We start from the raw sequence: 15,871 nt of genomic DNA, 5'->3' as shown, positions 1-15,871 counted from the left end.
GCTTAGTGACAACTACGCAACGATCTGGAGTAACGTAATTGGCATGGATCCTCTTCCAAGCGTGAACAAGGCGTATGCCATGGCGCTGCGGCATGAGAAACAAGCAGAGGTCTCTAGTAGAAAGGCAATAGCTACACCTGAAGCATCTGCCTTCTCAGTGAAGAAGGTGAATCGTGGTTTCAATCCTATAGAAAGGGAAGTCAAGTGTGAAAAGTGCAATATGACCAATCACAATACAAAGAACTGCAGAGCACACCTCAAGTGCACCTATTGCAATGGAAAAGGGCACACTTATGAGTATTGCCGAAGAAGGAAGAATGCAATGGAGGGTGGACAAGCACCACCAAAGGCTAACCATGTGACCTCTCCAAGTGATAACAAGGAAGCCATGACTGATTTTTGGTTTTCACGAGAAGAATGTCACCAGCTCCTCGGCCAGCTTTTAACCAAAACCAAGCCCGCTGCAGCTAACTTGGCTAGTAATATTCCAAACTATGAGGAACTTTCAAGTAAAGCGTTTGCCCTTGCACAAAATAGCAATGAGACAGTATGGATATTGGATAGTGGGGCTAGTGATCACATAGTTTGTAATCCTACTTTGCTTACTTCATTAAAGCCTGCTCATAATCGTTTGGTTAAATTACCTGATGGAACCTCCGCACATGTTACTCATATTGGGACAGTAGTTTTCTCTTCACATTTCATGCTTCACAATGTTCTTTGCGTCCCATTGTTCTACCTAAACTTGATCTCTGTGAGCAAACTAGCATTTGATTCATTCTATATTACCATTTTTCTGAGACAAGTTTGTGTCATACAGGACCTACGATCGGGGAAGATGATTGGGACGGGAACTGAGAGCGAGGGACTCTACTGCCTCAATCATTCGAAGAAAGGAACATGCAATGTGGTGCGCACCAAACCACACAACCTGTGGCACCAAAGACTCGGACATCCTTCTAGCAAAGTATCTTCATTATTTCCCTTTCTCGCAAATAAAGCTTGTGATGTAAGCAATTGTTCCATCTGTCCTTTAGCCAAACACACTAGACAGCCTTTTCCATTAAGTACTACTTCTAGTGAATCTTGTTTCGATTTGATACACGTTGACATATGGGGTGGTTACCATGTTTCCTCTATTTCTGGTGTAAAATATTTCTTAACCATAGTTGATGATCATTCCAGAAGCACATGGGTTTATCTAATGCACCACAAGTCTGAAACACGAACTTTACTTGTTCATTTTATTCACTTAGTTGAGACTCAATTTGGCAAGAGAGTCAAAGTAATACAGAGTGATAATGGCCCGGAATTTAAAATCACACACTTTTATTCATCCAGAGGTATCCTTCACCAAACAAGTTGCGTCAACACACCACAACAAAATGGTGTCATTGAGCGTAAACATAGACATTTGCTTAATGTTGCTCGGGCTCTTCTTTTCCAAGCTAATTTGCCTAAACCTTTTTGGGGGGACGCCATACTCACTGCGGCCTATCTCATAAACAGAACGCCAATACCACTTCTCCATGGTAAAACACCTTTTGAGATACTCTTCCACAAAGAGCCAACTTATGCTCACTTAAGGGTTTTTGGTTGTCGTTGCTTTGTGTCTACACACCCAGTCCCCCTAGCAAGTTTGATCCTCGCTCTATTGAATGCATTTTCCTTGGTTATCCTCATGGGCAAAAGGGTACAGGGTATATGACTTGGCAGCCAAGAAAACCCTAGTGTCACGAGATGTGTTATTCTTTGAAGATATGTTTCCTTTCCAAGTCAACCCGGATGTTATTTCTTCATCAAACACGGATTTGTTTCCTAGTTTAACTCAATCAACATATTCTGACCTTGATTTGGTCCCCACAAATCACTCAAACCCTATTATCTCTCCACATGATTCCACACCTTCCGCTGATACCCGATCTCCACAATTTATCCAATCTCCACAAATCACTCCATCTCCTTCTACTCTATCTCCTCCAAACATACCCCCTGATCACGTCTCTTGATAGGAGCATTTTAATGTGGTATTTTAATAGTTAATTCCTCACATTTTGCTTAGTTAATTCCTTAACGAATCGATTTTTAACTCAATTTCTATTTTTTTAGGTACATTGGAGTAGATGATGATGAAATGAGCTGTTTGGCCCCAAAATGAGCATTTTGGCCTGACAAAGCATGTCTTGGAGAAATTGAGCCAATGAGAAAGCGAGCTAGACAAGAAATGAGGAGTGGCAGACTAACCATCCGAACTCCAAATGAGTTGAAACTTTCCAGATTAATTCTAGAAAGTCCAAGGATCATTTCTTATGAAGAGTGCCAGAGCAAACTATGAGTAGAAGGCCTTCAAATAATCAGCCCAATTTTCTACAGAAGCAAAACTGGAAAACTGGACCTGTAAGAGGTCCAGCAGTATTTTCGGCCCAACCGCATGGAATAAAAATCTGAAAATTTGTCAGGATGATCTACACTCATAGTGGAACATTTCATATGAAGAAGTCGAAGGCATATAATGAATTCTTGTTGGAGAAATAATTGAAGGAATAAAGGGGCAGAAACTGACCTAAAAACAGCTCAATATTCACATGTTCATGTTTCCTACCCACATGAAGAAAGCTAGATGCTTTTCTCTTTTTCCTTGGATATATTTTTCTTCTACAATCTCTTTAATAGATCATCATCACTTCCATGTTGCTGCACCTTCATGCTTTGCTTTCATTTCATCATTTCTCTATCTTTTCCATATTTTACAAGTGAACTTAGATCCACTTTCATTATTTTTCTTCCACTCATCATTTCACTCTTCTTTTTCTTCCCTATATAAACACCTTCTCCTCTCATTCTAAAACACATTCCTTCATCCATTCCATCTTCTTTGTCTCTCCATTTTCTTTCCATTTTCCTACACACATTCCTTCATCCATTCCATCTTCTTTGTCTCTCCATTTCCTTTCCATCCTCTAGTTTCAAGTTTCTGCATTTCCAAGCAAAGAGAAGAAGAGAAGAACAAGCCATGAAGCCTCCTAGCCGTCATCATCCACCTTGTGCCGTGATAGTGAAGTCTTGCTTTCAAGATTCAAGATCAACGTCTCAAGCTTTTCATCATCCACTCCCTTCATGGTGTAATTCTATCTTTTTCCTTGTAATTTCTTTTGGTTTTATTTTTTTTTGGATTTCCAAACTATGAGTGAGTAATTTTCTTGTTGAGAACTAGTATGAAATCCTAGTTATGTGATGGATATTTAGCTTTTGAATCTCTTTTTCGATTACAAGGTTTTGTGAATGCTTTGTTTGGTTTTGTTTTATAAAATCTTTTATATGTTTATGTCTTAGATTGATCACCTAAAATATGAGCATGTAATTGGAGCTAGTTTTCAGGTGCAGTGCGTTCACGGTCTTAAAACACTAAAGTAGTAATGCCTACATGTTAGGTAAAATCAAACAAATAGAATACATGCTAGGATGGCGTTCCTCACTAGTTTTGTACTCTAAAATCAATCTTTCCAAAGAGCTTAATGTGTTTATGTGTGCTTAATGAGTTAATTTGATAGGGTAGCGTTCTACACCTTGATTGCATATAAGCAAGCGTAGGATGCAGTGCGTTCACGGTTCTAAGTAATTTTGGGAAAAATAAGGCTTTAGCGGCGATCCTAAAGTTCTTGATTGGTTTCATTCACATGCCTTAGTAATTGAAGATTAGGTTAAATTGTCTTTCTCTTATCTTAGCTAGTGGTGGATTACGAAGTTCTCAACGTCCATACATCTGATTTGGAATCCCTAAAAATTGAAACATTTTCTTTCTTTTATTATTGTTTGCGTTTTGAAAACTGCAATCCCCCTTTTTACATTAACTTGTATATATTTCTATTCTTTGTTTTATTTTGTACATAATACTTTTTACTTTATTATTTTAATTCTTTATTTTTTATTTTTGTACATAATACTTTTTACTTTTATTAATTTATTTTTGCAATTACAGGTGTACCCTCAATCCCCGGACTGAACGATCCCTGCTTATCCTATACTAACAATTGTCTTTTGCAGGGTAATTTTGTGCGCTTAATTCAGGCGTACCATCTCTCACCAAATCCCATCTTCTCCCACCGATAACACACTTGCGTCATCCTCAGATAACGCACCTCCCACATCCAACAATCACACTTTCGTACCATCACCACCTTCACACTCCTCCCAACCTACACCACCACAACCACGCAGGTCTTCTCGGCTCACCAAGGTACCAACCACACTGCAGGACTTTCATATTGAAGCAGCTCTCCCCTCACGTTCAGGCCCTTCCTCTTCTTCGAGCGAGGTCGTCCCTTCAGGTACTGCCCACTGTCTTTCCAATGTTTTGTCATATGATAACCTTTCTTCTCCTCATAGAGTCTTCACTGCTAACATCACTATCCAGAGAGAACCTACCTCTTTTTCCCAAGCAGTTCAGGACTCGAAATGGCGAGAAGCAATGAAGCAAGAGGTTCAAGCACTTCAAGCAAATAAAACGTGGAATTTGGTTTCACTGCCGGCTCATAAGCGACCTATTGGTTGCAAATGGGTCTACAAAATTAAGTACAACCCTGATGGCACAGTTGAGCGGTACAAGGCCAGGTTAGTGGCCAAGGGGTATAGTCAAGTTGAAGGGATCGATTACAGGGAAACATTTGCCCCAGTGGCTAAGTTAACTACCGTTCGTGTTCTCCTCAGTCTTGCGGCTTTGCAGAACTGGCATATTCATCAATTGGACGTAAATAATGCCTTTCTCAATGATGATCTTCATGAGGATGTTTACATGCACTTGCCTCCTGGATTCAGACGAAAGGGGAGACTCGAGTTTGTAAATTACACAAATCTTTATATGGATTGAAGCAAGCCTCAAGGCAATGGTTCCTAAAGCTTACTGCAGCTCTCAAATCTGCAGGCTTCAAGCAGTCTTGGTCTGATTACTCTTTATTCATCCGAAATCAACAAGGTCGATTTACAGCTCTGTTGGTGTATGTAGATGACGTTATTTTAGCAGGGAACGGCCTGAAAGAGATCACCGAAACCAAGCAGTTCCTTGCACATCATTTCAAGCTCAAAGACATGGGATAATTAAGGTACTTTCTTGGCATAGAAGTAGCTACGTCCAAACATGGAATTGCTTTGTGTCAAAGAAAGTATGCATTAGAGATCCTTGAAGATACAGGGTTTCTTGGAGCCAAACCTTCACGGTTTCCAGTTGAGCAAAACATGACACTAACACAAGGAGATGGAAGTTTACTGAAAGATGCGTCTCAATACCGAAGATTAGTGGGACAACTTATATATTTGACCATCACAAGGCCGGACCTTGTCTACGCTGTGCACATAGTGAGTCAATTCATGGAAAAACCAAGGCAGCCATACCTTGAAGCAGCGCATAAAGTATTGAGGTACATCAAGCAAACACCTGGTCAGGGAATACTCTTGCCTTCCAAATGGCCATTGGAATTGAGAGCATATTGCGGCGCGGACTGGGCTCGTTGTAAAGACACTAGAAGATCAACAACTGGCTATTGCATCTTTCTTGGACATGCACCCATCTCATGGAAGACGAAGAAGCAAAGTACGGTGTCACGTTCGAGCGCAGAAGCTGAGTACCGTTCCATGGCCACCACATGTTGTGAGATAACATGGTTGCAGTATATACTGAGGGATTTGAATGTTGGACATGGACAACCACTCAGATTATACTGTGACAATCAAGCGGCTATACACATAGCCTCAAACCCTGTGTTCCATGAATGAACGAAGCACATAGAAATAGATTGTCATGTTGTACGAGAAAAGGTGCAAAGTGGGCTAATTAGAACTGAGCACATTCTGACCAAAGAACAACCAGTAGACCTGTTTACAAAGCCGCTAAGTTTGAATCAGTTCTCTACGTTACTAAACAAGTTGGGTGTAATTAACATACACTCCACTTTAGGGGGAGTATTGAAGGAAAGAATCTCACTTAGATAGGAGTTTGATGTAATTGATATTCTACAATATCGTAGATTAGTTGTGTGAGTTGTATTACCATACTTAGTCCTGGAATCATGGATCCAGTTTGTAAACGGAATGCATATAAGCTGTATCAAACCACAATTGTAATCAAGTGAAATATTTTTCTCCTCAAGTCGTTCCTCTTTAGTACAGGAATGATGTTCCTGGGACTTTAGCCAAAGAGGTCCCGGACGGTGATGATCCCGGTGGGGAAGAAGTCAAAGTACTCGAAGTATCGGAAAGGTGGCCAATATAGGTCGGGGTTGTATTCGAAACTGATCTGCAAACTGCTCATTCAGTGTAGGATTGGCCTGCGAACGGATCTCCTACCAGAGTAGGATGAGCATCGGGCCTCCGTGTTGCTGGATTGGCCCACCTACGAGATTTTAGATGGTGCTCGTGAGGCATGGGTGATGCGTCACCGGTAGGTGCTGCTGTGATGGGCCTCTGATAGTTGTCACGCTGAGTCACCGGGGTGGGTTAGGTGTCTAGAGCAGATCCATGCCCTTTTGTTTTTTTTTTTTTTTGAATCCTGGAGGAGTGTGATACATTCCCGGAGAGTAAGAGTTGGAGAGGGTCAGCAGGTTCTAGAAGCAAGTTCCGGGTTGGGTTACCGAGGGGTGAAGGCTACTGGGTTCTGGGTTTTGTCACCGAGATATGATGAAGAGATTACCGGTGAGGTCACCAAGATGAGCTTCCGGGGAGCCAAGTTGCTGCTGCGGGAGCTGTCGGTGAAGATGATCTGGGATTCCTGGGTGCCCAGAGAAGTTCGTTTCTTTTTTGTGAACGGTACTTGGCAGAATTGAATTTTGGCCTTGACCCGGGAAGGCCCAGTGGGTACCGAAGAGTGCTGAATTGTTAGGTTCTCAGAGATCATCCTGCTTTGTTTGTTTTGTTTTGTTTTTTTTTTTTTTTTGCACGGGAGCACTGAGATAGTTCTGGGTACCGAGATGGATTAGGGATCAGGGCTGATTGAGCATGATCCTGGCGAAGCCCAGAGATGTGTCACCTATACTTTAGTTGTCAGGTAGGTCACTGGGATGCTGGGAGCTGCCGGTGTTGTCAGATCATACGAGACCAAGTGATCGCTAGGCCACTACAAACGAGCTTGGGGCGGGGTTGCGTGGAAGCTTGCCTTGATCGCTTATGATGGGTGGTGCCGGATGAAGTCACTGGAAAGAGCTGAGATGATTAACTTGTTAATACAGCGAGACCAAACTCCTGGCGGTATCCAAAAGAGATCCTAGTAGCTTATCTCCTCCCTTCAAGCCCGGACGATTGTATATGTTCCCGGAGAGTAGAGTTGGTAGAGGACTAGCAGGCGCCGAAACTTGTGGATTCGCTAGCTGGTACTGATGATGGTTGTCATGGCAGAGTACCGATGGAGGCATGGGGTACAAGTAGGAAGCATGCTTCGGGTATGCGGAGCTAAGAACTTCTCAAGTGTTGGTGAGCCACCAAGATGTCGGGCTGAGATGAGTACCGGCCGAGATGAGCCTCCACTGGGCCGAAGCCGGACTTGGAGTGGTGACCTGAGGTCAGCGGTACTGAGCAGGTGTCGAAAGCAAATTTCCCCCTTTTCTTTTTTTGAACCCGGACGAGTTTCTCTGAGCCTCCCTGATGGCCTGATCTCCTAGTCGATACCCGGATAGAGATTGTTGGGTGGGCTGAGATGCAGAGATTGCCGGATAGTAGCTGCTCATGTGCCGGAGAGACAAAGTGACCTCGGTCTCAGTGAGATTACCTGGTGCCCAAATCGATTTGTTGCTGGTGAAGCTGCAGATTTTGAGGAAAGTTCACAGGGATATCACATCGATGCCGAGTTGTGAGCAAGTGATAGTGACTGGTGGTGATCACCGGGAGGTGAGGATACCATGGGAGAGGCTTAGTCCCTAGATCAATTTTTGAAGTACCGGGCGGGTTGTGCAATGGTACCCGTACGTGATTTTTGTTAAAAGATCCAAGGTAAATGCCACCGAGACTAGAGTTGCCGAGAAGCTGCTGACTCATGAGGGTCCCGGAGAGGAGTGGAGCTTGGGAGTGGGGTTGAGTGTACGGGGATGCGCGTACCCGCTGATTCATGTACCCGCTGGCTCATGAAAGTCCCGGATGACTCATAGTACCCGATGACTCATGAAAGTCCTGGATGAAAGTCCCGGATGACTCAAGTACCCGGAAGCTAAGCTGATGTACCCGGAAGCTTATAGCACCCGTTGGCTCAAAGGCTTGGGTGAGGTTGAGGGTGGGTGTCCTGGATGTACCCATGTACCCGGAAGCTTATGTACCCGTACATAACTCTTACTGAAGGTCGGAGGTTCACACCCAAACCTAGGGGCCCTCTTCTAGCGCCAATGTTTCTGTTATAGAATACGGAACGAGAACTATAAGTATGAGGTGCAAGGTAGAGAGGACGACACAAGCATGTATAGTGGTTCACCTTGCTCTTGAGGCAGGGCTACGTCCACTTAGATATTTTACTATGAGTAAGGTCAAGTGACCTTTGTAGTGATACAAGTTGGGGATCATGGATCCATCTCTAAGAAGGGGAGGACTTCCCTTTATAGCTAAAGGAAGCCCCACTCTATTCTATATTTCCAATGTGGGATACAATATACATATTGCTTCTCTTGAAGCCTCTTGGATAGAATGGGAGGGTGGCCTCCCTAAGAAGTATCGGCCGACCTCCACCATAACGAGGTAGCTCGGGTGTCGGACTTCCGAATGCATGTCATAGGTGGGACTAGCCATGTCGCGGGGCCCACCTAAGAGGTTGTTGCTTATGCTTGGCAGTATGTGATATAGGTTGTATGTACAGATGTTCTTCATTTAATTTTTTTCCATTGTTTCTTGCTTTCAAGTCAAACTAATTTTCTTTGTTCTAGGTGATTAAGGCTTTGTTATTTTCATTTATTTTGTGCTGCTATATCTTTGTCTGGTTTCGGATTCAATGTTCTACGAATTTTCGGTTGTGAACTTAGATGGTGATTTCTGATTATTTCTACATCTCTAGTTTCCCACATGTTTTTTTCAGACTAGTAAGGGTAAGTAATTGCTCGGTAAAGTTTGTTCTGTTTCCTTCTGACACTTTGGTGTTAGAAATTGGGTGTTTTTGGTTCTACGATGCCTATCAAATGTATTAATGTATTAATCCTCTATTTTCTTTTGTACTTGGAACTGATGTGAACTGTTTTGGTTTTAGTTTTGGATATTATACTTGTTAGAATTATATTAACAAGCTTATTGCAATTTTAGATGGCTTATGTTCAAAAAGGTGTTTGGCAGCAGCTATGTGGGATTTATGAAGGATGGAGCCAAGTGGTTGGTGAAGAACACTGAAATCCTTCTTTGTATGCAGCTATCTCAAGTAAGTTCAAATTTCCTATCTTTTCAAGTAAGTTCGTTCTGTTTCAATCTTTCCAAGAGTTTGGGTGTGATTTGTTGTAAATGTGGTATAGGTAGCTGGATTTGTAAAATACAATGTGGGTGTTAGGAATTGGTATTTTACTTTGTGTAGCAATTGATTGGCTGTATTAGCTGCTGAAAGCTAAGACTTGAGGTAGGGAAAGCAAACTTTTCTCTATAGCTTTGATTATGATTTGGTATGTAATTGGTGTGATTGTGTTGGAACATTTTCCTCTGCGATTTTTTAGTGCAATTTGACAAGCAGAGAGTCACACCCCATGTGATGACCTGGATTTCTGTTATTTAATTTTGGTAATTAATAATGGACCAGTTGTACGAAAAATTGTTATTATGCTTTATTCGTAGGTTGTATGCGAAGTGTTTTGGTTTTCGTACGTGTAATTATTCGAATTTCACAGTTTAGGGGGTCGTGTGATGTTTGACTTTTTATACGTTGGGATTCTCGTAAAACTTCCTTCACGAAAGTTGTGGAGTGCGTTGATACGAGTTCGTGGCCATGTCGAACACGGGAATTGGAGTTCGTAAAGTTATGGCTATCGGAAGAAGTTTCCATTTTAGTATAAATAGAGAAAAATCTGAAAAGGAATTCATTATTTTCATTTCCTTTTCCGGAAACCATCTTTCCTCTCTCTTCTCTCTTGGTCGACTCCTTCAGAGACGAAATCTTTCGTCTGACCCGACCCGAACCCGGCGATCTGAGTCGGCCGGAACTCGCAGCTCCTGTGGTCTCTGGCCGTGAAACTTGGTCAGCTGGTTCGTCTCCTCCTTCTAGTCATCTCTGTGGCATCCTCTAGCAACAATATCCATCGTGTAAGGCGCAGCAAGGCGACGCAGTTGGTGTTTTCAGACCCGGCCGGAAAACACAGCTCCGATGACTTCGTGGCTTCATGCTTCCTTGGTTGAGTTCAGAGAAGGCTCCCTGATCGATCGATGGTGTTTGTTTTGATCGATTTACGTGGAAATCGGTTCAACTCAGTTTGAGCAAAAATCCAAAGCTTGTGAGGTAGTTTTCGACCATTTATGCTTGTTTTCTGAGTTCGAGCTAGTTATGAAAATTCACAAGCATGCTTAGATGAATAGCTTTGATGTTAGAAGTTTTGTGAAATAGTGAGTTTTGGCCGACGGCGGTGCACCACCTTCTGTGGCAGCGTTCTGGTGGTTTTCCGGCCATGTAGGGAACTTTTTTGGTATTATATTTGTTCTACTTGTTGATACGAGTATTTCGATATATAATATGCAAATTTTGGAGTTCGTATGAAATTGTTATGATTTTTACAGTTTCATACCGATCGATTTATTCGATCCGTGAGGATTCGAGGTTCCGATCAACTTGTGGTTTGGACATATCGATCGTGGAAGTATTCTGGAGACTTTGGGAGGTCTCGGATATGGTTTTGCCTCGATTGGCGCCACTTCGGGGATTTTAGTTCAAAACAGGGGTTTCGAACTTAAATCAAATGTGAATCGTTACTAAGTTGGAACCGTATGTAATTAGGTACGTACTTGACGAAGTACTTTGGACGGTTATTTTGTGGATTGGCGGCTTTGTGCTTTATTGAAGACGCAGCGGGAGTTCGAGGTGAGTAATCTCACAAGGTTCATTATGAACGGAATTACCATTATTGTTTTGGCGTTAATCATTTAACTGCAAACTATAGTTGGTATTAGTAGTCATTCCTGACCAAATGACTACGTGTATATATATATATATATATATATTTACGTGAAATATATATATCCTTGTGAGTGTTTGTGATGAATAATAGGCATGATGGTATTCATATTATTGTTGAATGTGACTTTTTAGGAAACAATATTGTGGAAAAAGATGTTTTCTATTGTTTGAAAAGTATTGAGCTTGATGTTACATTTTTGAGTCAAGAGTGACTCATTTTAGATGTATTGGTCTTTGTACCAAGGGTCACAGATGGTGAGCAGGGATTAGGAAAGCCGAAACTAGTTGTTTGTAACGTTTTTAGGTCGGGTGCGACTTACTTAACGTTTGACTTTAAGACCAGACAGGGTCTAAAAAGATTATATGTCACAGATTGTGATAGGAGTGACCTTGATGTTTGATTTAATGACCAGACGGGATCTGAAGATCATGTGTCACAGATGGTGACAGGGCACAGATGGTGACAGGTCACAGATGGTGACAGGTCGCAGATGGTGACCTTAATGTTGATTATGAGACCAGACAGGGTCTGAAAACCACATGTCACAGATGGTGACAGGTCGCAGATGGTGACCAAGGTAGGAAATAGGTAATCACGTCCGTGGCCGGACAAGTGGTTATGATTTCAATAGAGCTATAGTCTATCTGCCATTATAGATTATGGGGGTAACGGTCGAGGTTGCTGGAGACTCATAAGTATGTAGTTAAGGAGAATTCCTAGAGTATTCTTCTTTTATTGTCTAGATGAGACTTGAATTGCTTCTTGATGGTTAAGTTAGCAAATAGAACATTGTCACAGCAGTGATTTATGTTGTCTTTCGATGGAAAGGTTATGGAGTGTTAGAAGGAATCATGGTTGCATGGTTTCCTTTAGCTGATGTGTGTGAGTTGTTGATTGATGTTCGTGAGTTACTCATACGAGCTTTCATAAGCTTACCGGGTTTTGTTGTGTGGAAACTCGGTGCACCATTCTTTTGGTGTAGGGGTTAATCCTCCAGGTCAGGGTAATCATGGCTGAAGCTGAGGTAGCTTGTTGGCAGCTGAACGTGTAGGAAGCAAATTTTGTTGGCTTTGCCATTGTTATGACTTCCCCTATGTAGTAAGCTCTGAGGAGCATTTACGTTTTATTTTGTGGTGACAATTTAATTCGTAAGTTTTGTAATACATGACTCTGTGGAGCGGGTCAATATTTGAAATTGTGGGTTCAGGGCATCAATATGTACTTGCTGTAAAGGGAATATGTCTCCATGTATTTTGTATCGATGGCTGAACGATTGCGCATGTATAATTATGGGATTATATATCAATTTTTATTTGTGTTAAAAATCAGAGGCGTGACAGATTGGTATCAGAGCATAAGGTACATATTTGGTGACAATCAATACTCCTTGAGTGATGGCCCGTCTGCAGCGGATCCCCATCAGATACTCTTCGGTATTGATATAGTCATTGGGTATGTAGTGAGCGGTAGGATGTGAGTCCTCAGGGTAGTGTCGGCTCAGGGGATGAAGTGTAGGAGCTAGATGTAACTTCTATGAGTTAAAGACTTTTGAGGAATGATGACCTTTAGTTTTAACTCAAGATTGACGTAGGGGATGGAGTTGTATCGTCTGACGTAGTGTTGTGGTTGATCGAGTCATAGCTTTGACTTATACTTGTGTTTGAGAGTTATACAGGTATTAAACACATGTTGTTATGCTCCTTAGGTGATGGATTCTCAAGGAGGCAGAGCTAGGGGTCGAGGTAGACCCAGAGGCAGGGGTAGAGCCCGAGGTAGGGGCAGGATTCCTCATCCTATTGAGGAGATGTTTGAGATGTGGAGGCATCAAATGTTGAGCTGCTTGTTCCACCTGTTGTGGAGGTTGCAAATGTTGTAGATCCCACTCGTTTGTCAAAGTTAGCAAAGGAGATTTCGAGATTGGGAGGAGTCCCATATCATGGAGGTACAGATCACATGTTGGCAGATCAGTGGATCGAGAACATGAAGACCTACTTCGAGATGGTCGTTTGCGACGACATTGAGAATCGGAAGATTGCCACATTTATGCTCCAAGGCGATGCACGGGTGTGGTGGAATGGCACACAGAGAGTGATGGATATGTCCACCATGACCTGGGACGGTTTTGTGGAACTGTTCAAGAAGAAGTACTTTCCGTCTTCTGTGAGGGAGCAATTGGAAAGGGAATTTGTCTCGTTAGTCCAAGGGACTAAGAGTGTGAAGGAGTATGAGGCTGAGTTCTCAAGGTTGTATCACTTTGTGAGGCAGATGGATGCTGAGAGCCTAACTATGAAGTTTCAGTGGGGACTAAATGCTTCGATTAGGAGCGATGTCGCTGTTCTGGAACTGAAGACAGTGGAGCTCATTTTCGTTAAGGCTATGGCCATTGAGCAGGAGAACTTGACTTTCCAGGAACTGGAATCGGCTGAGAGGGATTTCCAAAGAAAGCGAAAGGCAATTGCGGGGAGCAGTAAAGCATTTGGGAATCGAGGTGGATTCTGAAAGAGACAGAGGACTAATCAGTAGATGCCAGCTAGGGCTACAGCTGCACCTGCTAGGGTTGCACCTGATAGGCAGGTGGCAAACCCAAAGTGTTTCAATTGCAATGAGATGGGCCATGTTGCTCGAGCTTGCACGAAACCGAAGAACTTGGCATGCTTCACATGTGGCCAGACGGGGCACTTCTCAAGGGATTATACCCAGCAAGCTAGGGGATAAGGGAACCAACAGCCTCAGGGGCAGGCTAGGGTGTTTGCTATTGGTCAGCAGAATACCGGAGTGGAAGGTACCTTATCCTTATTTGATTTCTTTGCTATAGTGTTGTTTGATACTGGAGCGTCCCATTCTTTCATATCTAGTTCAGTGGTTGATATGTTAGGTTTGACTCCTAGGCCTCTTGCTAGACCCTTGTGTGTTATTTCCCCACTTGGTGTTTCCCTTGAGCTTGATATGTTTTGTGACGCATGTCCGATTGTGATCAGTGGTAGGGAGCTTTCTGCAACTTTGATTGTGTTAGCAGATCATACGTATGATGTTATTTTGGGTATTTATTGGCTGAGGCCAAATCATGCTATGATTGATTGCTTTGAAATGGTAGTGTCATTTCATATTCCTGGACAGCCGATGTTTCGTTATCGGTGTCTCAGGTCAGATACTGCTTTGAGGGCAGGATTCTTAGCTTAGGTGGAGTCAGTGAGTTGTGTTACGGTTATGGCAGAGATTGCTATGGTTTCGGAGTACAGTGATGTATTTCAGGAAATACCAGGGTTACCTCCAAGGAGGGTAGTGGATTTTGCTATCGATATGATACCAGGTACTGCACCTGTATCAATGGCACCATTTCTGATTGCACCAACTGAACTTAAAGAGTTGAAGGAGCAAATTGATGGTTTACTTGAACAGGGGTTCATTAGACCTAGTACTTCTCCTTGGGGTGCACCTGTGGTGTTTGCGAGGAAGAAGGATGGTTCACTACGGTTGTGTGTGGATTATCGGCAGTTGAACAAGGTGACGATCAAGAATAGGTACCCTTTACCTAGGATTGATGACTTGTTTGACCAGCTTAAGCAAGCTGCTGTATTCTCGAAGATTGATTTGAGATCTGGATATCACCAGTTGAGGGTGAAGGATGATGATGTTCCTAAAACTACTTTTAGGACTAGGTATGGACACTTTGAGTTTGTTGTCATGCCTTTTGGTCTAACCAATGCACCTGCTGCCTTTATGGACTTGATGAACCGTATGTTCAGTCCGTACTTGGATGAGTTCATAGTGGTGTTCATGGATGATATCTTGATTTATTCCAAGACGTTGGAGGATCATGATAAGCATCTACGGATTGTGCTATAGATTTTGAGAGAAAAGAAGTTGTCTGCGAAATTCGAGAAGTGCGAATTTTGGCAAAAGGAGGTCAAGTTCCTTGGTCATGTAGTTTCGAAGGATGGAGTCTCTGTGGATCCTTCCAAGGTTGAAGCAGTGATGAAATGGGGCCAACCCACTACGGTTACTGAGGTACGTAGTTTTCTGGGTTTGGCAGGTTATTATCGGAGATTCATTGAGGGATTTGCTAGCATTGCTTCAGCTCTGACCAAGTTGACCAGGAAGGATGTCCAGTTTGTGTGGACTGAGGAATGTGAGCGAGCATTCAATGAGTTGAAGGCTAGATTGACCACAGCCCCAGTGTTGACTATTCCCACAAGTGGTGGTGGTTTAGTCATCTATAGTGATCCGTCTGATCAGGGTTTGGGGTGTGTGTTGATGCAGCACGGCGGTGTTGTCGCTTATGGCTCAAGACAGTTGAAGGTGCATGAGCGTAATTACCCCACTCATGATTTGGAGTTGGCTGCGGTTGTGTTTGCCTTGAAAATTTGGAGGCATTACTTGTATGGGGAGAAGTTCGAACTCTTTTCGGATCATAAGAGTTTGAAGTATCTATCTCTCAGAAGGAGTTGAACATGAGACAGAGAAGGTGGATGGAGCTCATAAAGGACTATGATTTCCCCTTGGAGTATCATCCAGGAAAGGCCAATATCGGCATTTGGACCGATATGGAACAGTTGTCGATAGGTTGACTTAGCTGAAGGGCTTCTCCAGGTATCTTGATTACTTATCAATTTCCTTTTAGGCTACATTTGCTGCAATTGAGATCTCCTGCCACATCGGGAAAGCAAGAGAGATACAGCTATCGGGAAAGCAACTAAACCAATGGCCTCTATGATTTGAAATCGGATGTAGTTGACAGTACAATTGAAAGAACCTCAAAAGGT

At 42.7% G+C, this 15,871-nt stretch overlaps 1 protein-coding gene across 1 annotated transcript; it reads left to right on the top strand.

Annotated features, from left to right (window-relative positions):
- The first annotated feature begins 184 nt into the window (after nucleotides 1–184).
- On the top strand, nucleotides 185–1,663 carry LOC112196722. The gene is made up of 2 exons (XM_024337130.2): nucleotides 185–509; nucleotides 821–1,663. Exons 1-2 carry the CDS (start codon nucleotides 221–223, stop codon nucleotides 856–858), a joined length of 327 nt encoding a protein of 108 aa, XP_024192898.2. The 5' UTR covers nucleotides 185–220; the 3' UTR covers nucleotides 859–1,663.
- The last annotated feature ends 14,208 nt before the right edge of the window (nucleotides 1,664–15,871 follow it).

Source organism: Rosa chinensis, chromosome 4 (genome assembly GCF_002994745.2).
Source record: "Rosa chinensis cultivar Old Blush chromosome 4, RchiOBHm-V2, whole genome shotgun sequence".
Classification (NCBI taxonomy): Eukaryota; Viridiplantae; Streptophyta; class Magnoliopsida; order Rosales; family Rosaceae; genus Rosa; species Rosa chinensis.
This window is presented reverse-complemented; position numbering and strand designations above follow the sequence as displayed.